The sequence below is a fragment of the Hevea brasiliensis genome, unplaced genomic scaffold (assembly GCF_030052815.1).
Source record: "Hevea brasiliensis isolate MT/VB/25A 57/8 unplaced genomic scaffold, ASM3005281v1 Scaf610, whole genome shotgun sequence".
Classification (NCBI taxonomy): Eukaryota; Viridiplantae; Streptophyta; class Magnoliopsida; order Malpighiales; family Euphorbiaceae; genus Hevea; species Hevea brasiliensis.
Genome location: NW_026615152.1, coordinates 2,316 through 25,542, shown reverse-complemented (window position 1 = coordinate 25,542; position 23,227 = coordinate 2,316). Strand labels below are relative to the sequence as shown.

General features: G+C 33.4%; 2 protein-coding genes and 1 non-coding gene across 4 annotated transcripts; 2 read left to right on the top strand and 1 right to left on the bottom strand.

Moving 5' to 3' along the window:
* The first annotated feature begins 3,174 nt into the window (after positions 1 to 3,174).
* Positions 3,175 to 5,346, top strand: LOC110666560 (annexin D4). The gene is made up of 7 exons (XM_021827095.2): positions 3,175 to 3,204; positions 3,337 to 3,424; positions 3,701 to 3,873; positions 4,039 to 4,257; positions 4,391 to 4,615; positions 4,783 to 4,857; positions 4,966 to 5,346. The coding sequence occupies exons 1-7, from the start codon at positions 3,190 to 3,192 to the stop codon at positions 5,170 to 5,172; spliced, it is 1,002 nt and encodes a 333-aa protein (XP_021682787.2). The 5' UTR covers positions 3,175 to 3,189; the 3' UTR covers positions 5,173 to 5,346.
* Positions 5,347 to 7,521: 2,175 nt separating this feature from the next.
* On the bottom strand, positions 7,522 to 12,084 carry LOC110666559 (annexin-like protein RJ4). 2 transcript variants are annotated; one of them, XM_021827094.2, is made up of 6 exons: positions 11,957 to 12,084; positions 8,799 to 8,944; positions 8,485 to 8,700; positions 8,184 to 8,396; positions 7,967 to 8,059; positions 7,522 to 7,885 (listed from the first exon to the last, which is right to left on the bottom strand). In XM_021827094.2, the coding sequence occupies exons 1-6, from the start codon at positions 12,027 to 12,029 to the stop codon at positions 7,682 to 7,684; spliced, it is 945 nt and encodes a 314-aa protein (XP_021682786.2). In that variant the 5' UTR covers positions 12,030 to 12,084; the 3' UTR covers positions 7,522 to 7,681. The 2 variants fall into 2 exon arrangements, with proteins under 2 accessions (XP_021682786.2, XP_021682785.2); XM_021827093.2 differs by lacking the exon at positions 11,957 to 12,084 and adding an exon at positions 9,379 to 9,624.
* Positions 12,085 to 19,767: 7,683 nt separating this feature from the next.
* On the top strand, positions 19,768 to 19,840 carry TRNAR-ACG (transfer RNA arginine (anticodon ACG)). The gene has a single exon. It is a non-coding gene; the product is annotated as a tRNA-Arg (tRNA).
* The last annotated feature ends 3,387 nt before the right edge of the window (positions 19,841 to 23,227 follow it).

The following is a 23,227-nucleotide window of genomic DNA, read 5'->3' as shown; positions in this document are numbered from 1 at the left end:
ATCGGAGAAACCTTCAGGAATACATAGTCGCCTACTGCAAACTCCACATCCCTCCGTCTGGGGTCTGCATAACTCTTCTGCCTACTGAAAGCTGTTTTCAATCGTTCCCTGATTAAAGGAACTACCTCTGAAGTGTACTGTACTAGGTCTACATCATGCACCTTCGCTTCTCCCATTTTCGTCCAACACAGAGGAGACCTACACTTTCTTCCATATAGTGCCTCATAGGGTGCCATCTCTATGCTGGAATGGTAACTGTTGTTGTAGGCAAACTCCACTAAAACTAGCTGATCATCCCATTGACCTCCAAAATTCAAAACACTCATGCAAAGCATGTCTTCCAGTGTTTGGATTGTCCTTTCGGACTGTCCGTTTGTCTGAGGGTGGAAGGCCGTACTGAAGTTCAACTGTGTGCCAAGTGCCTCCTGCAACTTTCTCCAAAACCGAGAAGTGAATCAGCCCTCTCGGATATTATGGGCGGAACTCCATGCAATCTGACTATTTCTCGAATGTAGAGTCGGGCGTACTGTGCCACAGAATATATAGTCTTCACAGGCAAAAAGTGAGCTGATTTGGTTAGACGGTCTACAATTACCCATATCGAATCATATCCTTGCGTGGTACGAGGCAACCCAGTCACAAAATCCATAGTGATCATCTTCCACTTCCATTATGGGATAGGGAGCACTTGCAGCTTCCCTGACGGTCTCTGGTGTTCAAACTTCACCTTCTGACAAGTCAAGCACTTGGACACAAAGTCTGCTATGTCTCTCTTCATGCCATTCCACCAATAGCTATCAATGAATTTTTTTATAATTTTTTTCTTTTCTATAATTTTTTTTATTTTTATCAAAATTAATATAATTATATAATTTCAAATTTTTAATTATATATATATATTTTTTATTTTTATAATTTATTGTAACAAATTTGGATATCATTAAAGAAACAAGTTGAAACAAATTTATCATCAAATAAAAACCGATTTGATTTTTTTTCTAATAATTAATTTAGTTAATTTTATTATTAATAAATTCAATTATTCTTTGAAAATCGATCAAAATCGTCTAGAATTAAATAAAATTATGGTCCAATCAGAATTGTAACTGTTCAAAATCAAAATTGAAATCGTCTTTAAACCAGATCAAAACTGATTCAATAACATAAATGAACCAAAACCGACTTGAACCATCTACAAAAAGCCAATTTTGGTTCAATTCTGCAAAGGCCAGAAACTACCAGTTTCGACAAAAACCAACCCTTGACGGGGTCTACAAACACGTCAATAAACCCCACACTGGGATTTCTTGCTGTTTGTGATATCTAACAACCTCACGCCTCACATTATAAATCAAATGATACAAATTAAAGACATAGAGAATATAGGTCACATGCCTGGTTATGGTCATGGTCACATCTTACAAGTACACATCAAACTCTTCTTTTATGCAGATTCATGTAGATTTTGGAGAGAGAAAGAGGCTGTGGAACTCCTCATTTTTAGCACTCAAATAGTACTAGTACCTGCTTTTGTTGTTTCTTCTTCGTTATCACTCATCAATCCTAATTGAAAACATGAAAAATGACCTAATGGATATCATGAGGCATCATTCGTGCAAGAAAATGTGTATATGCGCGCGCTACACTTTTTATAAGAGTGGAGTCGATGGCTATCCAATTTCCAACATCATCAGAAAAAAAAATGATAATAATAATAAGTCAGTAATATTAGATAACCTCAGGCCTCGCATGATGATAAGTATATTTCACTCAAATGAGACAAATGGAATAGTCTGTTAGAATTAAAGATATATGGAATATAGGTCACATGGTCATGGCCATGGTCATACTGCTGGATTTATTTGTGATTGCTACTACATATATCTTACAAGTATGTATCAAAATCTTATTTTATGCAGATTCTTATCCAAAACGATGAGTTTGGCTTTTAGAGAGAGAGAGAGAGAGGTCGTAGCAGATATCACAGCATTTGCAAATACTGTTATAAAATTTCAAACAACGCATGTGAATAATGACCTAATGGACAATATGGTACCTGCTTTTTGGTTGTTTCTTCTTCTTCATCAACTTATCATTTCTGATTGAAAAGATGAAAAATGACCTAATGCATCACGTACGAGGCGTCATTTTTACAAGAAAAGGCGTATGCATGCAACGTTCACGTGCGTTTTTATTAGAATAAAGTCAATGGCTATCCAATTTTCACCATGATCAAGAAAACTAATTACAATAAGATTGTAAATTATCAATGAATTTCAGCTTAGTATCAATATCATTTTAAGGATTATGAAATTTCTAATATGAATCTCAATTAAAGCTAAATTAACCAAAACAAAAAACATATAATAATAAAAGAAAACAATTTTATTTTACCTCAAAATTGTCATGTATTTTTGATAGAATAGTTATAATCTAACATTTAATCCAACATTATATATGTTGTTTAATAATTATCATGGTTCAATTAGTCTCATTATTTTGGATAAAGGTGTTTTGGTGATTAATTTACCCTTTTGATATCTAATAATGTGTTAAGGGTGTGTGTGCAAATTGGGTGGTCGAAATGATATAAACTGGGAAAGAAATGGGGTTGAATAACATGAATGAGAAAATGCATGGACATCACTGCAATAAAATAATATTATTAATTAAGACTTCATTTATTTTATTAAAAATAATTTATATGTGAATTTCATGCATAAAAATATTTTTTATTATTTAATTGTAATATTAAATTAATAATATGTGTTTATTTTATGTATATATAAATATATTCACATTTTAATAAGGTTATCAAAATTTAGGAAAGGAAAATGACTTTCTCTTTTAAAAAATAGAAGTTAATTTTATTAAAAATGACTTAATTTTTCTTTGATTAGAAAAATATTTTTCATTATCAATTTTTTTTAGTGTTCTAAATATTAAAAAATATAAAAAATATTTTAAAAAATATATATTTTTCATGAAATAAACGAAATCTAAATATTAAAATTAACTCTTACTTTTAGTAAGTTTTAATTTGTAGCGTTACCTTCTAAATTATTTTAAAACCTTTCCTCTGTTCATTAGCTATATATAACTTCCAAGGAAAAAAGACAATTTATTTTTGCTATTGTTGCAGTAACTTTTATTAATGTCATCACATTTCTACCACCAGTAGTTAAAGCAATGAGGGAGTCACAGGTCATTTTGCCTCAATTCAGTTAAATTTCCTTCTATTATTGCTCATTATTGTTTCTTGTAACAGTCCAAGATACCTAAAATGCCCCTATTTTCAAATGACAATAATAACCTTTCTTTTTAATATAAATGTAGCATCATATCTTTCTCCTTGCTGCAAAACACAAAAAAGAAGACATGGCTCATCTTCAAGAATTGGAAGCTCTCACCAAAGCTCTCTCAGGTTCCTTTTAACTTTATTTCATTCTTTGTTTTTTTCTCTTTAGAAAATAACCATATTAATTCTTTGATCATAAATGTTCATTTCTTTGCAAAATTAAGAATTGATCTTGCTTCCTTCTTGACATTCTCTCTTGTTTTCTAATGAACTATTCAACTCTCTTGTGGCCACATTCATATCCTGTTATGTATTTTTATTTTCCTCATTACACAACAAACAACAATTAAGAGCTGAGGAAATTCTTTTTTTTTTTTTTTTTTTCTTTTCCTTGTATACCAGGACTTGGAATTGATGAGAAGTCATTAATATCAATTCTGGGAAAATCAGATCCTGCGCGTAGGACAACATTCAGACAGAGAAGTACTCACTTCTTCATTGAAGATGAACGTTCTTTTGAACGCTGGGATGATCACCGTATCAATCTCCTCAGGCTTGAGTTTGTTCGATTTGAGGTATCTTTTTTATTTCTCTGTTTTCTTTTTGGCAGATTTCACTACCATCTAAACCTGGCAATCTTTTTCTTCTTAGATTATTAAAAAGGTGAACTAAAAAAAAAAAAAACCCGAAAATGACTATTGTTAACAAGATTGCAACTCTATCCCTGTTTGAATGTTTAGAATGCTCTGGTGCTCTGGGCCATGCATCCTTGGGAAAGAGATGCTCGTTTGGTGCATGAGGCCTTGACTCTTGTTCCACAATCTTATCGTGTGATTTTGGAGATTGCATGCACCAGATCATCAGAAGAGCTATTGGGAGCAAGGAAAGCCTACCATTCCCTCTATGACCACTCCATTGAAGAAGATGTTGCCATCCATGTCACTGGCAGTGAGCGTAAGGTACATAGTAAGATCTGGATATACTCACACAGTAAAATTGTGAGGCCCAAAAGGCCTATTTATGCAGTACAAAGTATTATGAATGTGAAAATTAAAGGATCTTGTTGATGATTTGGTTCTTGTCCATGACCAGCTCCTGGTAGCGCTAGTGAGTGCCTATAGGTATGAAGGGCCAAAGGTTAGTGAAGACGCTGCAAAATCTGAAGCAAAACTGATCGCTAAAGCTATTAAGAATGGTGATAAGAAGAATCCCATTGACGATGATGAGGTGATAAGGATACTAACAACAAGAAGCAAACCCCATCTCAAGGCTATTTACAAACACTACAAAGAAGTTTCTGGCAAAAACATCAATGAGGTACGAGATGAATGCATCTTATTTTATGTTCACATTTATATGAAACTAATTTGATGAATAACCAGTTTTAGAAGCTAAAGAATTGTAAGCCTAAATATTTGAAAAGGGTTTCTCAGTGCATCAGACTATGTACTTATGTGATTAATCCTTCCTGATGCTTTCTTTAGGATATTGAAGCCGCTGACTTTATCTTAAAGGAGACGGCTGAATGCTTATGTAACCCTCACGCATATTTCAGCAAGGTAAGATAATGCTACTACCAAATTCTTAAAGAGACTCAGTTACTGATCTGATTTAAATTTTATAATAAATTATTTACATTTTCTTGGGTTGCATATAAATTCTTTCAGGTAGTAGATGAGGCAATAAGAAATGATGCAGATCACAACACCAAAAAGGCATTGACAAGAGTAATTGTAACCAGAGCAGATGTGGATTTGAAGGAGATTAAAGAAGAGTACAATAGCTTATATGGTGTTCCCCTAACCCAGAAAATTGACGACAATGCTAATGGGAACTATAAGGATTTGTTGCTTGCCTTGATGACAAGGGACTAATTGAAGGAGGACAGACTGAAATAAGAGGAATTTGGTGAAATGATTGAATTAGAGCACGAATGAAATTGTTTTTTTTTTTTCAGTCCTTGGTTTATGAAATGTTATCTTGTGTACGTATGAGTTGTGTTCAAAAAGAAGCCTGAATAAATTAAAATTCTTCTTTCTGCTCTTAAATTTTTGAGTATTCGGAGTAGCTATATTAGCTCACAAAGGAATGCATGAGCTGCCACCCATGGGCTTATGACCCACCTGTCCATGTAGCCTGAGGACAGCAGTTTTTCTTTGAGAAAAATTGTACCCTTGCAAATTTGTTGGGTTCTACAACGTGTATATTTAGAGGAAATTTAAGATATTTAAACATGTTGATAAGTATGTGTGATAATAAAAATTATTTCGTAAACACTTGTCGAATTATGGGTTAATGGTACTTTTTTAAAATTTTTGTTACTTTAATATTTATTTCTAAATAATTAATAAATTGTGTTTCACTATAAAATTCATGACGTCTTTATATATCATTTAAATTTTTTTTATCAAAATATCTAATGACAATTTTTTATATAAATATTAAATAAATCAAATTTCAATAACTAAAATTGAAAAAAAAATATCAAAACAAAGTTGAAAACAATAAAAAGACATTAATATGATAATTTTAATATATTAAATAAAAACGCTTCTGTAACTTGATATGAAAAAACATATAAAAATATGAATAAATTATATTTAGAGTTTGAATTCTATGTAAAATTTTATATAAAATATTTATTTACTTTGACTCATTTAAAAAAAAAAAATCACTTATCAGTGAATAAATATCTACATATAAACTTACTCTATTTATTTCTCTCATCTTGCTCCTCGGTCTTGAGGCAGTTGGCATTTGTCATCATCGTTTAGTGGTTTCCCCTATCTCAATGGGGTAAGGGAGACTCTCCTTCTCTATTCCGGAAGTGGGTGTGCTTCCCTGCTTCTAGGCGGGGTTGTGTGTACAAATAAGTTTGTTTTTGTGTGGTGGATTGGAGTTGATTAGTGAGGGTTGAGTTAGATCCACCATTGATGGTTGTTTTTGGTTAATTGGGTGGTGGCATGCAAGCTGCACGCGTCAATAGGGATGGAACCTGTTACTTGTGCAGAGCAAAGAAGTGTTTGATGTTGGCCAGCTTTGTTTCACTGTTTTAGGGACGTGAGGTTTTCTTCTTCGTTCGTTGGTGGCTGGGAGGGTAGAGCGCAAGTGGGTCGCTCGTCGATCAGAGGTACTGACGCGTTCTTGGGTGCTAATGGTGCGAATTGCTTTCTCTTGAGTTCCCGTGCCTTCTATTTCTCGTCTCCGTTAGCCATCGCTCACCCATGGGTCTCTGCTGTTGTTGGTTTTTTTTATCCTAACTTAAGTTCATCACCGTGGTTGGTTTTATGGGCCTTCCTTAACCGGCTTTAGCCTTGTAATTATAGTGATAGTTGGTAGTAAAAGCATCGGAGGCGGCACAGAAGAGTTGCATCTTCTTTGTGTTTTCTGCCCTGGGGTTAGAGATGAGTTTGGCCCTTTAGCAAGTTGGACCTTTAACTATCTATCTAGATCTTTGGGTGGGCGTTGTTGTGGGATGGGGCTTCTATTTGTAATGCATCTTTAGTGGAATTAATTAATTGAGGCCATTTGTATGTTGGGCTTCGGGCCTTTTCTAAACAATGAATCCTATAAAACCAAATTAAAAAAAAAAAAAACTGAAAAGAATGTGTAAAGACGTGTAGCTTGGCTTAAACGATCAATGGTTTTAACCTAGACGGCCTGTAGTTTCACGTAAGTATCGATCTTTTCCACTTTTTTTTTTTTTTTTTTTTCATTAGAGGTATATCTCAATAGTTAATTAATCAGATTAATCCCTCCTGAGTCACTGTAATAACTTAGAAATTACTAAAGTTAGATAGCCAGTTGCAACATCCTGAGTCAGGCTCGAACTTCATATATCTTATAAACTCAGTTCATGGGTAATCACTAGGCCAATGAATCATCAGTATCATTTTCACAATTAACAGGGGAGTATTTTTTGCTGATCAAACGACTGGTCATTTTTCACAGGCAAGGGATTTTCAGCTGCATAGGTCGATCCAAGAGCCAGAAAGGCTTAGAGGGGGCGGACGACGATGAGTGAAAATATGATTATCAAAGTGCAGCTTCAAAATCAAATGGGATCACGAACCTTCACTAGTTGTGGTGTTACTATCATAAGTTGGGGGTCTCTACTCTCCATCCCATCAGCAGTGCTTCGTTCTGCTGAAGCAATCCCTTCTAATTTACAGGTTAAAATTAATCTTCTCCTATAAAATATATAAATATATTCCATAAGGCGATTTCTTAGAGAAACTCTGCATTGAAGATAGCATAAAATAGGACACAAATTGTCTCACACCAGCTAGAAACTCAACAACAATACAATGCAAAATGAAGGCTTACAAAGCCATTATTTTTTTTTTCCGACTTAGAAACTCCGAAATGATTAAGATACGAATCTTAATCCTGCTTTCCTAGCAGAGCAAGGAGGAATGCCTTGTAATCCCCAGAAGTTTCCTTGGCCACTGCTTGATCAAGAGGCACACTGTTCCTCTTGTAGTAAAGTTCCTTGATATCCAACAAGTCCTTCTCTGCCCTCGTGACGATCACACGAGTAATTGCATCCTCATCAGTCCCAAACTTTCTGATTGCATTCCTCAAAATCTATAGCACAAAAGAAAGCAACTATGTTCAAATTGGATTGAATAAAAAGTTCAAGTAGTTTCCAACTCTATGGAGTTTCACCTTCTCATAGTACTTAAGAGGTTCGTTGATGCATCGAATGGCTATGCGAAGCAAGCGTTTGAACTCATTATCAGCAGGCTCACCCAACAAAGCCTATTAAACAGGGAAAAAGATAGAAAATGTGCCTCAGTACTCAATACAGACTTAGGGGTAAAAAGTCTACTTATATAGAAGCAGAGTACTTAGAAGCCAAAGAATTTTGGTCCCTAATATGTACCTTAGTGATGGAAGTTCCCTGGTCATCTTTGAAGCCATTGAAAGTAGCCATAAGCTGTGTCTTGCTCCTTGTAGTTAAGATCCTAATAACTTCATCGTTACTAAACTTCTTGTCTTTGATCGCATCCTGAAGAATATTAGCTTCCGATTTGGCCAATCTTGTATTTATCTCAGCGCCTTCATACCTAAAAGTGGTCACCAACCCAACCAAGAGCTGCAAAGTAACCATGATAAACCATCAGGATCAGTAACTTATAGAGACACAAATATCAAAATGCATCAGTAGTAAGTAATTGACTTGCCTTCCTGACATCGCCGGTGGTATGAGCTGCCACATCTTCTTCCAAGGAATGCTTGTAGCGAGCCTGGTAGGCCCTCCTCACAGCCAAGAGCTCCTCTGCAGATCGGACGCAAGCAATTTCAACGATCACATGATAATCAGAAGATTTCTTTAGAGCCACATTAGCTAATACTGCATCTCTGTCTTGTGGTTCCAATATCCATCTGTATACAGCTCTCTTTATTCAGAAATAAATCAAACTTCATTAGTCTCACAGCATATTATTGTAGAGGAATTAATATAAAATCCTCAAGCAAATTATGATAATGATTAAACCTCAAAATCTCCTTTCAGCTCAGACTCAAGACGCTTAACAAGATCTTCTTGGTAAAGGTCCCAATAAGCTTGCCTGATTTGCTTCCTTTGAGTTGCATTTCTATGAGCAAGCACTGAAATTACAGCCTTCTCATTGGTCCCCCAGCCTATCAAATTTTAACAGCACAAAGAAAATACCAAATGTTAGTTTTTTCATTTTTTTTATAAGCAAAATTTTATTAAAAGAAACCCAACTTAGCATGAGCAGGTCTTCCCATTACACTCAACCCAACCTATGATCAGACATAATAAGTGAAAAAATCTGAGAAAAAAAAGGTACATCAAAACATTTTCTTTTCACCCTTGATCATCTATTGATAGATAGAAGGATTTTGCCCCACAAATGCAAAAGGGAATGGCATTGATCAAACAGAAAGAGAGATAGAGGATAGTCATTACTATAATCAGAGATCAAAGAGTTAAATAAACTCAGAGAATTCAGGATTTTTTTTTAAGTATTATTTATGAAAAACAAAGGGCAAAAAATAAATATGCATGACAACATAAAAGAGATGGAACAATGGAACATCTATAGGTTAACCTTCGCAAGCTTTTCTGAGAGTTTCTGCATCTTCTACAATTGAAACATTTGCAGGAACAACAAAGGTTGCCATGGTTTTAGCACACAGATACTGATCTCTCTCTCTTTCTATAGCTACTTGGATGCGAAGGAGACCTGTATAGGACTCTCTACTTATAGTCCTACGCTTACTCTACCCACTACACTAACGCCAAGAAAGAGAGCTTTACATGGATATTATTCTTTTCACTGAATAAAAAAATTTATTAATCAGGATTTGTTCACCTGCCTTCTACTGTTACATATTACTGAATTAAAAAATAATTAAATGGAAATGATTTTGTAGGCGAAGTGTGAAAGCATGGTCACACCATTCATCCACTCAATTGGATCCTTATGTGCTTCGTGTACAAAATCATTTCCATTGCACGTGAAAGCCCGTCACTGAAACCAAATGCTGGTCTTGGCACTTTTTGAAGTTGCATATTGCAGTGTGAAAGCAAGCAAAACTAGGTATACTCCAGCTTTATAATGCTGTCGTATTCGAAAATACATTTATTGGATTCAACTTTGCCATATTAAGAAAATACTTCTGCCCGTCACTGGCATTGGGCACGTTCGAATTGAGTCTATAATTAAATTACAATCTACCAAAAAATTAATAAATAATTTATGGGTTAGAATCAAATTAAAATTGTTTCAAAAGATTTAATCGATTAATAATTTAATTTTATCTAATTTATTAATTTTTATAATAAAAAATAAAAATTTTTTTAAATAATTAAATCATCTCTATTTATATTAAATCAAAAGTAAAATCATGGAAATCGACTCATCACTAATTCTTGAATATGCTTTCTGTAAAAGAGAAATGACACCTCATGCTGACGAATCGTTCACAACTACCTTATCTCTTTGATAAAGATTTCAAGTAATCACAAATTTATTTTTATTTTTTTGTGTTTTTTAATAAAAGACGGGAAGCATAACGTACTAATTTGCATAATTATTAATTATTATTAAATATGATACGCTCACCAATTTCAATTTTTATTATTATTTTAGAAGGATATCGAGGTGTAAAGTGAGGAACCAGTGGTTTCATGTCGTTTTAGTTTCCCCAAGATATTCTTCTAGTAAAATCTGAGAAATTCATTTTTTTTTTTAGTAGGTCACTTAGTTATCATCAACTTAATTAGTTGTATTGATCGAAAGAATACCCAGTAATTAACTACTGTCTCAAGACAATTTTTTTTTTAAGTATAGGTTATTTTTCTATTTTAAATATTAATTAATTTATTTATATTTAATTTGTATTAAAAAATAAAATTTATTAGTTTCGAAATAATTTAATAACCATAGTTATTTAATTTTTAATAGAACAATATAAAAAATAATATATGAAGAAAAGGATTAAATAAAATTATTATTTTAACTATATTAAATCTATTTTTCTTAAATTGTGTAAAAATAAAATTAAGTTAGTCTCTTCTTATAAGACAAAGTGAATAATATTTTTATGAGCTTAGCTACTTTCTAAAGTATAAATAAATTCATAAAATCATTAATATTTTAATAATTAACATAAAATTAGTTTGATTGGAGTTGAAATTTTTTAAAAAAGAAAAATTCATATAAACTCAACTTAAATTTAGATGAAATATTCCTAATAACATATAGCATTAAAGAATATAAAGTCTTTTCTCTCCCTCAATTTTAGAGAAAGAGAAAACTCTCTTTTTCGCTTCGTCTTTTCCTATGGGTTTAGTTCCCTTTTCCTCTATCATTAAATGGCTTCTCTTGTCCCTTCCGAACAGGGAAGGGCTTCCTTTCCTAACTTGAATATGGGTCTTGTCTCTCCACCTTTGGGTTGAGGGTATACATGTTTTTGTGGTCCGCTTTTGCTTCGGATATAGAGGATTCTAATGGAGGGTTTAATCTTTGAATATTTGCATTGGTCATTATTTGGGTTTCGAGTTGCCATAACTCAATGGAAGGTTCTTTAATAGTTAAGACTTGAGCATTTTCGAGGTCATTATGTCCTTCCGCTTACCTTAGATGACCGACCCACAAGATTAAAGGAGATTAAAAAGCGCCCTGCTCAAGCCACCCTCCCGAAGCCTATTCTATAGTTTTGCTTGTTCATGGCTAAAGGTGATGATATTGATAGGGTTTAGCTTTGTTGTTGCCTATTAAAGGCATCAGGTTGCAGCCTAAGTTCTTTGTTGACATCCAACTTAAATATAGAAAGGATAGTGTTGAGAATGAGTTTAATTATGATAAAATTTATCATAATTAACTATTACAACGAAATTGTTGTCTACATATCAATTTTATTTGTTGAGAAGACCTAGATATTCTATGGCTTCCTAGGGTTGCTACTGTAATAGGCTGAAAATCTGGGTCTTTTAGATTTTTGGGCTCGGTACTAAGGCTAGGTTCTGGGCCTATTGTGCTATAATTTTGTTATTTGTAAGCCCACTTGTGTAATTCTCTTTTATTGAAATGAATTCTATCTTTCCGTAAAAAAAAAAAAAACACCTTAGAAGCATTGAACAGAATATATATATAAGGGGAAGATCATGTTTTGATATAGTACCTTTAAAGGCCTTGTAGAGGGATTCGGCATCTTCACCTGGGACATGGTTGGCAGGAGCAAAGATGGTTGCCATTTTTAATCTTTACTCTACTTTCTATAGAGAGGAGAGAGGTCTGAGGAGATTATTAGGCATGAGCATCGTATTTATAATTACAAAGTGCATAGAAATTAACGTGCCACGTCATGAGACGTGTAAGTTTACTGACCTTGCTTCTAAACATAAAATATATTATTGAAAATCATACAACAAAGAAGATAATATAGATTTTGTTATGGTTGAATTTAAAATTAATTTAATTTTAAATTAAAATTAAATTAGATAAAAAAAATCATTCAATTTGATTTTTTAAAAAAATAATTTAACATAAATTATAATGATTTTATTTAGCAGCATGTATTATCTTAAGCATTTTCTATAATAAAAACTTTTAAAGTTAAAATAATAATTAAAGCAAACCAATGTGCTAAATAATGACGTATTGTATTGTGGCTGTAAGCTGCAACGTGTGCCTTTTTCTTTGATCTAAGTTTTAGAAACGTAGTTGTCCTAACTCTTGTGGCATCATCTGCCACGGCGCAAACGCACACTAGTAATACTGCCATGGGAGAGAACTTCCACTGTAAAGCTCAAATGCCAATTAGTTGGTCTCTAAGTAATTAACTTGCTCTTCAATTAATAATAAACAATAAGAAACACAGAACATTATTGGCAAAGAAAGCTCATAGATAGCTTGTGATAAGAGATTCTGATTTAGTAGAGCAGTAAAAATTTTATAGTAATAGCAATTTTGCTGCTAAATAAGAGTGTGTGCAGTAAAAATTTCATATCATTTGAATACCTAACGTCAACCTAATTTATATACTAACTGAGCACTTTTAACTAAAAGTTAATTTTTGAGTTAGACTCAAAAACTTAAGAGATATCATATCTTTCTAGGGAGAGGATAAAGGGCGTATAGAATAAAAATTCAATATTGCTTGGATATCTGATGTCAACTTAACTTATATACTAATTAAGCACTTTTAACTCACAAATTGACTTTTAAATTAGATTCAAAGGCTTAAATGCAAAAAAAAAAAATGTAATATATAGTGACAATATAGAAAATTGCTGCCAAATATTTAATTTAAAATAGCAATATGAAAAATTAGTAGAGTTTTGGATAAAAATTAAAAAGTATTTTTTAGAAAATATTGTTTTAAATATTAATAAAAAATAATTTAATTATTTTAAAATTTTAATTTAATTTTTATTACGCTTTAATGAATATATAATTTAAATTATATTTTTATCCATAATAAAAAAATAAAAATAAATAAATAAATAAATAAAATGGGAAATAGGACAGAGAAACGAGGAAAACGCGTGACTGGGAAAGACAGAGGACGAGGGCGAAACGAAGAGAGCGTGTGTCCTTGGTCAAGATAACTCCACTCATCTCCGGCCAAATTCTGGACATCAATCACTGGGGAAAACGATGCAAAATCCAGATCTGAAGCTTTTTATTTTAGAGAGAGATGGCATTGCTCCTCATAGCCATCTTCTCTTTCACGTTGGAGGATTGAAGTAGAATATATTAACAAATTTCATTTGAAGGCTCCATTCACCCCGAATGAAATGCATTGGGCTTTTCAGTAGTCTAGTTTTAATAATTTTGCGCGTGGCATTCTCAATAGCAGTATATCAGACATAGGCCCCAACTTGTTAGCAAAACAATGCAACATTGAGCTTCAACGACAAATTGCGATGTCGTCGAAGGCCTCAATGGGCTGACTAGATTGTTAATATGAATAGTATAACAATAGGCCCAATTTAGAAGTTCAAATATTATAGTTTGGGCCTTCACAGCCTAAATAAATGAAATTACAGTTAGGCTTTCATGAGCCCAACAGCGTCGATTGCGAGGCAGTTAACGGATTTTTGGGTCGCATCATTCCAATTAGGGTGGATACGCTATTATATATTCAAATTAAAAATTTTAATAGGTATTTAAAAATGATTAAATTTGGTTATTTATGCAAACAGATAAAAGTTAATGCAAATCTCTTCAAATGTAAAAATAAATTATGGAAAAAAGAAAAAATAAATATCAAAATAAAAAAGGAACCCATGCATGATTATAAGCACTGAAACCACTAAACATTTTAGCACTTGCATCACGCGATGATCTAAACATAGAATTCTAACTCTTTCAGTCGAGAGAAGAGTACACGAAGGGTAAGATGAAGGGCTCCACGTATTGCAACGCCAGCATACAGCTTTTAAGTAGTCCTTACTCAAATCCTTTCAATCACCCAAAAAAAATCCAAAACACGACCACAGTAAATTGAAATATGAATTTGGAAATGGATAGTCGAGTGTGATTTCAACATTTACTCACCCCAGGTGATGAACAAATTAAAAACAACGCATTCAATTAGGGGTGAACATTCAATTCAAATCAAACCAAACCAAATTACATATTTTAAAAACTGAACAGAATTAAAATGCATGAATAATCAAATCAAACTGAACCATTCCATTTCAGTTTGATTCAACTCAAATAGATCGACTTTGATTTTTAATTAATTTTTTAATTTTGACTTGATTTTCAAGTTATTTGATCTAATTTTAATTTTGATTTGAACCTAATAACCATTAATCAATAAAATTAAATAATTTATATATAAAAAATTACATATAATTCATAAATTCTCCATAAAAATAAATAATTCAAAAATCAATTCAATTTGATTTGAATATATAAAATTATTATTTAGTTCGATTTAATTTAACCGATTTTTTTCTCTTTAAAACCGAACCAAAATTTTTATAATATAAAATCGAACCAAATTATTTTAAAAACTGAACCGAATTACCAAATTAAGACAGTTTGGTTCGATTTATTCAGTTTGAACCGAATAATGCTCACCCCTACATTCAACACAGAATAAGAGTTAACCGGTAAACATTCCCCTCAGAAAATAAATAAGGAATCAACAATATTATCGAAAACTAGCTATTAGAATGCACTGTAGAACCTGAAATTGTTCACTTGTATCAGAGGATGAAAATTAAATCAAAGCTACAAGCCTTCAGCAAAAGTTTCACACATAGACGCCTAAGGCCGATGGTAACAGGCTATAAGCAAATTCTAGTTCAGTTCCTATGATGCATTACCTGAGCAAGTTACTGCTGGGAATAACAATGCAACAAAAACAGGATAAGTCAACCCACCTTGATGTTAAAGAATCTCAATAGTCTACGATACACAAAAATCTTTGTCAACACAATTAAGCTTCATAAACAAGGTTAATATTTTAAAACACATGGAAGATCTGTCTATTATTATCATGATTTTGTGGATCTATAGGTTAAATATTAATTAATATCAAAAGTCAAGGCATTAAGAATTATTTTGTTCTTGGTTAGTCAAGGTCTCTAGAGGTGTCAGTAGAGACAATGGAGGCTTTTGTTATTGTCAAATATTGAGAGAGGATGAGAGATCACAGAGTTAGGGTTTAGATTTGTGGTGTTGTTTAGATGAACCCAAAATGACCATTAAAACAAACACACGCGTGTGTGCGCGCGCATTCAAACCAAATAATCAATCTGGCCTGATTACTGTCAATCAAACTGAATTTTCGGGTCAGGTCAGTCTGGTTAATTCATATGGTGGTGAGCCATTCCAATACTTATTTCATGACACCGTGATAATATGTGGACGACCAAATGCCCAATAGACAAAGGCAGCAGCTTCACATACATAAAAGCCAACTCTTATGTACATCTATTCAAATATCATAATGCAATGCTTGTAAGGAAAAATTATTCTTGATCAGTGTCAGTGTTTTGTCAATTATCATAATTATCAGTATACTTCCAATCCTTAAGGCATAAATGACAAATCTCTATTAAAAATCTTAAAAGCAATCAAGCGCTATAAAATATGTAATGCAAGTCAAGAGACATAAGAGATGCTGAGCAAGGCACACTAAAGGCCAAAAAAACAATACAAATTATCAATCACATAAATAGTATCACAGCTGATCCAAATTAGAAAATTTTTTCAAAAAATCAAATTGAAATGAAAGGAATAAAGAGAGGCTGCCAAAAACCAGACATCTCTCATATTTTAAGCTCCACGAACTGGAAATTTAGATGTACAAAGGGAAAATTAGAAAATCACACAAACGCTCGCGCACGCGCGCGCGCACGCACACACACACACACACACACACAACGAGGGAGGGAGGGCGGGAGAGAGAGAGAGAGAGAGAGAGAGATGAACTTTGTCACCTTTCTAAGAAGGGTTAACCATGTTCATGTTGCCAATACCACTTATATTTGTATTCTACAGAAAAGAGAGATAAAAAGAAAAAAGAGCAATATATTATTTCTGAACTTTCAAGATGAAACTTAAAAAATGCTTACTGGATGTCATGTTGAGGATATACAGAAATAAATTGTGGAAAATAAGGATAGTATACTTAGGTAACAAGGTAAAAAAAGCTAAATTTGACAAGGGAAAATGGTATTCACAATCTCATGGAGACACAAATGAAATATGGTGTTAAAAAAAAAAAAAAAAAAAAAAAAAAAAAAAAAAAAAAAATAGAGTCAACTCAAACTCAACTAAGTCTTTATTCCAATCCAAAAATTTGGGGTCGGCTATATAGATTATCTTTCTCCGTTCTAAACGATTTTGGGTTAAATCCTAAAAAATGTGTAATACTTTTAGGTTATGTTGCACTACTCTTCTCTAGGTCAATTTAGGTCTACACATTCTTTTCTTTCTATCATCTAACTTAATGTACTCTACTTGTCTAATTGGAGAGTCCGTATGTCTACGCTCACATGACCAAACCACCTCAATCTCCCTTCTTTCTACTTATCCTCAATTGGCACCACTCCTACCTTTTCTCTAATACTCTCATTACGAACTTTATCTAGTCTAGTATGGCCACTCATCCACCTTAACATTCCCATCTCCGCAACTCTTATCTTACACATACGACTTTTTCAGTGCCCAACACTCACTACCATATAACATGGCCGGTCGTATGACTGTATGGTAAAATTTTCCTTTCGACTTATTAGGAATCTTGCGATCACATAAAACTCCCGTGGCACATCCCCACTTCAACCATCCGACTTTAACCCTATGACTAACATCCTCCTCACATCCCCCATCTACTTGAAGGATTGAGCCGAGATATTTAAAGTGATTACTTTGGGACAGTAACACTCTATCCAAACTAACTCTTTTACTATCACCAGTTCGGCCTTCACTGAACTTGCAATGCATATATTCTGTCTCCGTTCTACTTAACTTAAAACCATTTGACTCTAGAGTATTTATCCAAAACTTTAACTTTCTATTAACTCCTTCTCGCGTCTCATCTATCAGAACTATATCATTCGCAAACATCATGCACCAAGGGATACTCTCTTGTATATGTTTCGTCAATTTATCTAAAACTAATGTAAAAAGGTAAGGGCTTACAACTGAACCTTGGTGTAATCCAATTGAGATAGGAAAATCTCTTGTGTCTCCTCCCACTGTGTGCACAATAATAATTACTCCTTCATACATATCTTTCAACACTTATATGTACCTAATAGATACACTATTTTGTTATAACACTCTCCATAAGACATCTCTTGGAACACTATCATAAGACTTCTCCAAATCGATAAAAAACATGTGTAGATCTTTCTTCACATCTCTATATTTCTCGATCAAGCTTCTGATGAGAAAAATCGCTTCCATAGTTGAACCATCGGGCATAATGTTTTTTTGTATTCTACAGAAAAAAAAAAAGATAAAAAGAAAAAAGAGCAATATATTATTTTTGAACTTTCAAGATCAAACTTAAAAAATGCTTACTAGAGGTCACGGTGAGGATATACATAAATAAATTGTGGAAAATAAGGATAGTATACTTAGGTAACAAGGTAAAAAAGCTAAATTTGACCAGGGAAAATGGTATTCACAATCACATGGAGACAAAAATGAAATATGGTGTTAAAAAAAAAAGATAATGCAAATTAATCACTTATAAGCAATACAGAAAATCTTTTTTTGTTTATGCTAATAAAAAACTTGAATCATATCAATTTTTTATTTTTAAAAAAGATTTCTTAAAAAAATAGAGTATTTGAAAACAGCTAGAATAGGTAAATGAATTAAAATTAAAAGAATTAAATTTTCTTTTTGCTAGTTAATATAAAAAATAAAAACAAACAAACAAACAAAATATAACCTGAATAGGCACCATTTAATCCCATATGATAATTCACCTATTTTTATACTTATTTCACATCTCAATCTGTATTTGTAATATAGCCTAGCTCTTATTAATTCACATACAACTTGTACAGATCCCAAACATACCCAACTGTTCCGGGAAAGAAAAAAAAAATGACCTTGCGCAGACCAAGCACAGAATGATGAAGCGCTAAATCACCCACCCATGTTGTATTACCTACAATACCTCATGAAAACCAAAAATTTCAGACAATAACAAAATAAAATAAGAGAGGGTAGAAAACATGCTAGGCTTCGACACAGTTCCAAAAATTTTTAGGAATAACCAGTACATAAAGATAATAACAGTTACGGCAATGATTTCGAGAAACGGCATATGATGATCTTCCCATAGTTGATATAATACCCATTTTAAAAATCTATGTTATCAATTCAGTAAATAAATCGAATAGAGATCTCATTTCAAGGGAAGTGCCATTATTCAAAAGAGAACATCAGACTCTTGTGACCAGCCGAGTACATTATCACATATAATCTGGTACAAATTGACATATAACACCAAATTAATGGGAATATGCAATTGATTGAGAGAAGTTGAGTGCCGGAAAATTTTGTGCACGTTGCATAATGTCCGAGTATCAACTAGACAAAAAACTTCTGATTATGCATCCATAAACTGTTAATATTAACATTCAAGCCATTTTCTTAAGGTATAATTTTAGTTTCAATTTCACTTCCCTCCTCTCCTAATAAGCATCTAATAAATAAGAGAGAAATCTTCTTTTCCCTTGTGATATCCTTTTCTATTCCCTTCCAACTTATGGATCACATGCCTATCAGTGTTCAGTCTACATGGTTCACATTTTGTCTTGTGTCTATTATTTGATAAATGAATCAAACTGAATTACATAGCCATCGAACCATTTAGTTCAGTTCGTTATGGTCAGTTAAAGAAACGAGAATATTCACCACCAACACAAGTACACAACCCAAAAAACAAAGAATCGAATAAACAGTCTAGTGAAGCAACCCAATCGATAGAGAAATCGCAAATCTAATTGTAAATTTCAAAATCATAACTCATGCAAGAGAAAATTAGGGATCAAAAAAATTACAATCGCACATTCAAATTAAAACTAAACAGAAAAAAAAAAAAACTAAATCCATTCAACTGGTCAAAAACAAACTATTAATTACATACTTCACTCTAATTTTTTGCTCAGAAACTAAAACAAAGCAAAAAACAAAACAAAACAAAATGATAAAAATCATTAACCTAAACTGAAATTGAAGGAATGAATACCTCTAAAACTCCGTAAAATACTTGATATATTCCAAGGGAGTAAAAGGCGGCGAGGTTGCAACGGAAGTAGAGACAGAGCGGATGTGAAAAACGAAAAATGCGAGAGCCAAAAAGCGTGCGCTAGAAATGGGGAGCAACGGCAACCCATCGACGCAGGGTTTTATATGGGTGGGTGTAAAAACGACTGTGTTTTATAGTAAGAAAAAGGGCAAGATACAAACGGTACAAAATGTTTAATGATGGACCTTGGGTAAAAAGACTCCATGGCCCAATGGATAAGGCGCTGGTCTACGGAACCAGAGATTCTGGGTTCGATCCCCAGTGGAGTCGTTTTTGTCCTTTTTTAGTTGTCCTCAAGCTTCCCGGTGAAGCCCAACAAGACCCAACAAATGGGCAAAGGCTCTGAATAGCTCAATCGCATTTCATTAACTGTTTTTTTTTTTAGATACGCAAGAAATTCATAATCTTAATCTCTAAAAAAAAAAAAAAAAAATCATAAATTAAAGTGCATATAATATTTAATTTAAAATTTATTATAATCATTTTTACATAAATTGAGTTTATAATAATATATATTAAAAAATATAAATTTTAATGAAAATAAGAAAAAAAATTAAAAGATTTTATTATTCCTTTGTAATATATGTTAAATGATTGTTTATATATATCACTAATTATCTCCCTCCTAGTTGAGAAATTTTCTATCATTCAGGGTTTTCTTTTTAAGTTTTCTTAGGTTGCCAAGCTTGCTTCTTCACTGGTTCTCCTATACTATCTCCGGCAGGGAAGGACTTCAATTGGGCTTTGAGAGAAAACCCTAGCCCATATAGGGTGTGCACGGAGTTGCTGGTTTGTGTTGTTTCGGCTGCATGCCAATTGGGTTTCAATGAGAGTGCATCTATGGTAAGTGTGCTGGGCATGGTTGAGTGCTCTGGATGGAAAGGAATTGACTGCCAATTGCAATCTGGAAGCTTCCTTTTAGAGTTTGATCTCTGAGGTCTAAGGCTAGTTCTGCATGATGGAAGGGTATCTCTTGTTGTTAGTTGTTTCTCACCTCTCGGTTCCACTTCTTCACTATGGCTGGGAAGGCCTGCTTAATGGCTTCAATAACAGTGAGCTCTGTGGCAGCTTTCTTTGCTAATAGTACAACATGACTTCATTTTTTTATTGAGAAAGTGGGGAGTTATGTTGTTATGGAAGAGAGGTTATGCTTGGATGGGCTTTTATTGGCCCTTGGTTGCCAACAATGGATTTGGCTTCATTTGGGTTCAGCTTACCTGGTGGTGGAAGTGAATCTTGTTCAATGTTTCCATCTTGGTGTCTAAGGTTTCTAAGCTTTGATTTACATTTGTTTAGGGGTATGGGTTTGATGGTTTGAATCATTGATTTGATTTTGGGTGTGTTGGTTTAACTTGGCTAATGGCTAGCCATAAGATATGGACTCTTTCTTTAGTTGTTGTTGTGAGACCCAAGATATATTGTTGTCTATTTAAGCTTTTAATGCAAAGTTGCATATTTAAAAAAATATATATAAGTATTATAGTTCAATATAACCACTTATCTATCATTTGGATACTGATTGGGCTTTATTCTATGATGCTTAAGTTAACAACTATTAAGAGTTTGTAATTTTAGTCCAGTGTATCCTTGTGTGAAGGGGTGAACCTACTTAAAAGCACATTAAATAAGAACTAATAAATTTTTTTTGTCACACCTTACGGACCTTACCCCTCCGTAAGGCATAACATGATCCCGTAGAATACTTAATGACTTACCGAACTTCGCCTACCGATAACCCATTAAGTATCCTACAAGGGATTTTAAAACGATTTTCTTACATTTTGGAAGTGGTGAGCATTTTACTGAGAATTAAAAACCATTTATTCAAAGCTTAAATACTAGTAAAAAATTTTATCCATTTTAAATTTTGCTGCAAATTTTATAAAAATTTTGACAGAGTTCCGTTTGAAAAACTGGAGAAAACAGTTTTTTAATTACCTAAAAAAAACACTTCCAAAAATATTTCACAACTCCCAACCTTCAATAACTCAATCAACTCAGTTCAACACACTTCAAAATAATTTCACAATACAATTCAAGATTTCTCATCTCAAAATATTTAATATTTCCATTCACAAAGCATAAAGTAGAAAATCCATATGAACAAATATTAAATTTACAGAAGAGAATCCAAAATAATATTGTTACAATTTATTTACAACTGCTCAACTACATTGATACATACAACATTTTTATATTTACATTAAGATTATCTACAATGGTATAAAATAATACCCGTACAAAATGATCAGAGTAGTCCTCGATTTAATGACTCACTCTGTTTGCTTTCTCCTTGCTCTTATCTGCGACAGCAAAATAAGCTATCGCTGAGTATAAAAATACTCAGTGGTGCACAATAAAAATTTAAAATGCAATAAATAAATCATTCATTGCCAAACACAATTTAAATGTTTCTTAATCAAATTTCACAAATATTAAAGTTCATAATAACATCATCTTGTCAAATAATCTATTAAACACAATTTAGTCAAACAATTTCATAAACACAGTGTCGACACCATATTTTGGCCGATCCCCAAAATCAATAAAACTTTGAAACCGATCCCCGGTACTAAGTCTCCTTCGGACAGCTAATCACATTACCGATCCCTCTTTGATAGGCTGTCACAATTCCGATCTCTCCCATAAAGAATTAAATCAAATTGTTAAGTTCTCGCATCGGTCAAAGCTTTACAGTCTATCGCTCACCGATCTCTCAAACCCATTGTCGAAACTTCAGACCCGTCAAGTATATTCGGATAAATGAAGCGGCACTAGATCTTTTCCTACCAGTTTATTGCCGATCTTCCTTTCGAAAGTTTAAGAGTTAAGGTTTTGGGTCGGTTTAATAAGGATTCCAATCTTAAGTGCTCAAGTTAAATTTTCAATTTTAATCAAGTCCCATTCAGCATTTCTTCCCCACCGATCTCATGCTTATTGTGCTTTCCGATCTCTTATACTTAGATTAATAATTGCATTTAGTTCTTGTTTCGCTATGCTCATACAAATCAAATACTTAGGCAATTCAGAGATTTTCCAATCACATCCATTCATTGAACAAAAGAGACCCATTTCATTTCATTTTTGTACAAGCTATTCAGTGGAAGGTCACCCTGACTGATTTACATTTTGCTCACTCTCTCTCTCACCCTCGGCTTCCTCCTCACTGTCCTCACCGTCGCCCTCAGGAGCCAGGTCGGCCATTCAAGAGAAGTCCTCCCCTGGATAACGCTTCTGGAGTTCGACCAAGAGGTCCTTGTGAGCATTCACATAGGCCCCGGCTATTCCCGTCACCATCTCTTCATCTTTCTCCTTAAGCTCCCCGTCTTTCTCTTTAAGCTCTTCGATGAGTTAGGCGACTGGCGGCCGTTGGCACATGGCGCTGGACTTCTTGAGAACCCGATTCCTTTCGGCGAACAAGATTCGGTTCGGCTACCTGTCCTCATAAAACTTCGCCCGCCCCTCAACTTGAGATATATAATCTTGAGCGGATGAGAGTTGGGATCGGAGGAAGCCATTTCTGATTTTTCTTCCGATCTCCTTACAGACCGAACCTTTTCCCAAACCATGGTCGATTCACGGGCACTCCACGTTGAGCTCATGGATTGAGTCAAGATATCATCAAGGTTGTTCGAGGATAGCTTTGTCCCGATCCTC

Bases quoted from the DNA above. Each gene is read 5' to 3' on its own strand.
- LOC110666560 (XM_021827095.2), top strand. The intron at 3,425-3,700 runs GTTCCTTTTAAC...CTTGTATACCAG, and splicing joins TCTCACCAAAGCTCTCTCAG to GACTTGGAATTGATGAGAAG. The intron at 4,858-4,965 runs GTAAGATAATGC...AAATTCTTTCAG, and splicing joins CTCACGCATATTTCAGCAAG to GTAGTAGATGAGGCAATAAG.
- LOC110666559 (XM_021827094.2), bottom strand. From the start codon at position 12,029: ATGGCAACCATCTTTGCTCCTGCCAACCATGTCCCAGGTGAAGATGCC. The intron at 8,945-11,956 runs GTACTATATCAA...AAAATTTGATAG, and splicing joins CCTCTACAAGGCCTTTAAAG to GCTGGGGGACCAATGAGAAG. The intron at 8,060-8,183 runs GTACATATTAGG...CCTGTTTAATAG, and splicing joins AGGGAACTTCCATCACTAAG to GCTTTGTTGGGTGAGCCTGC.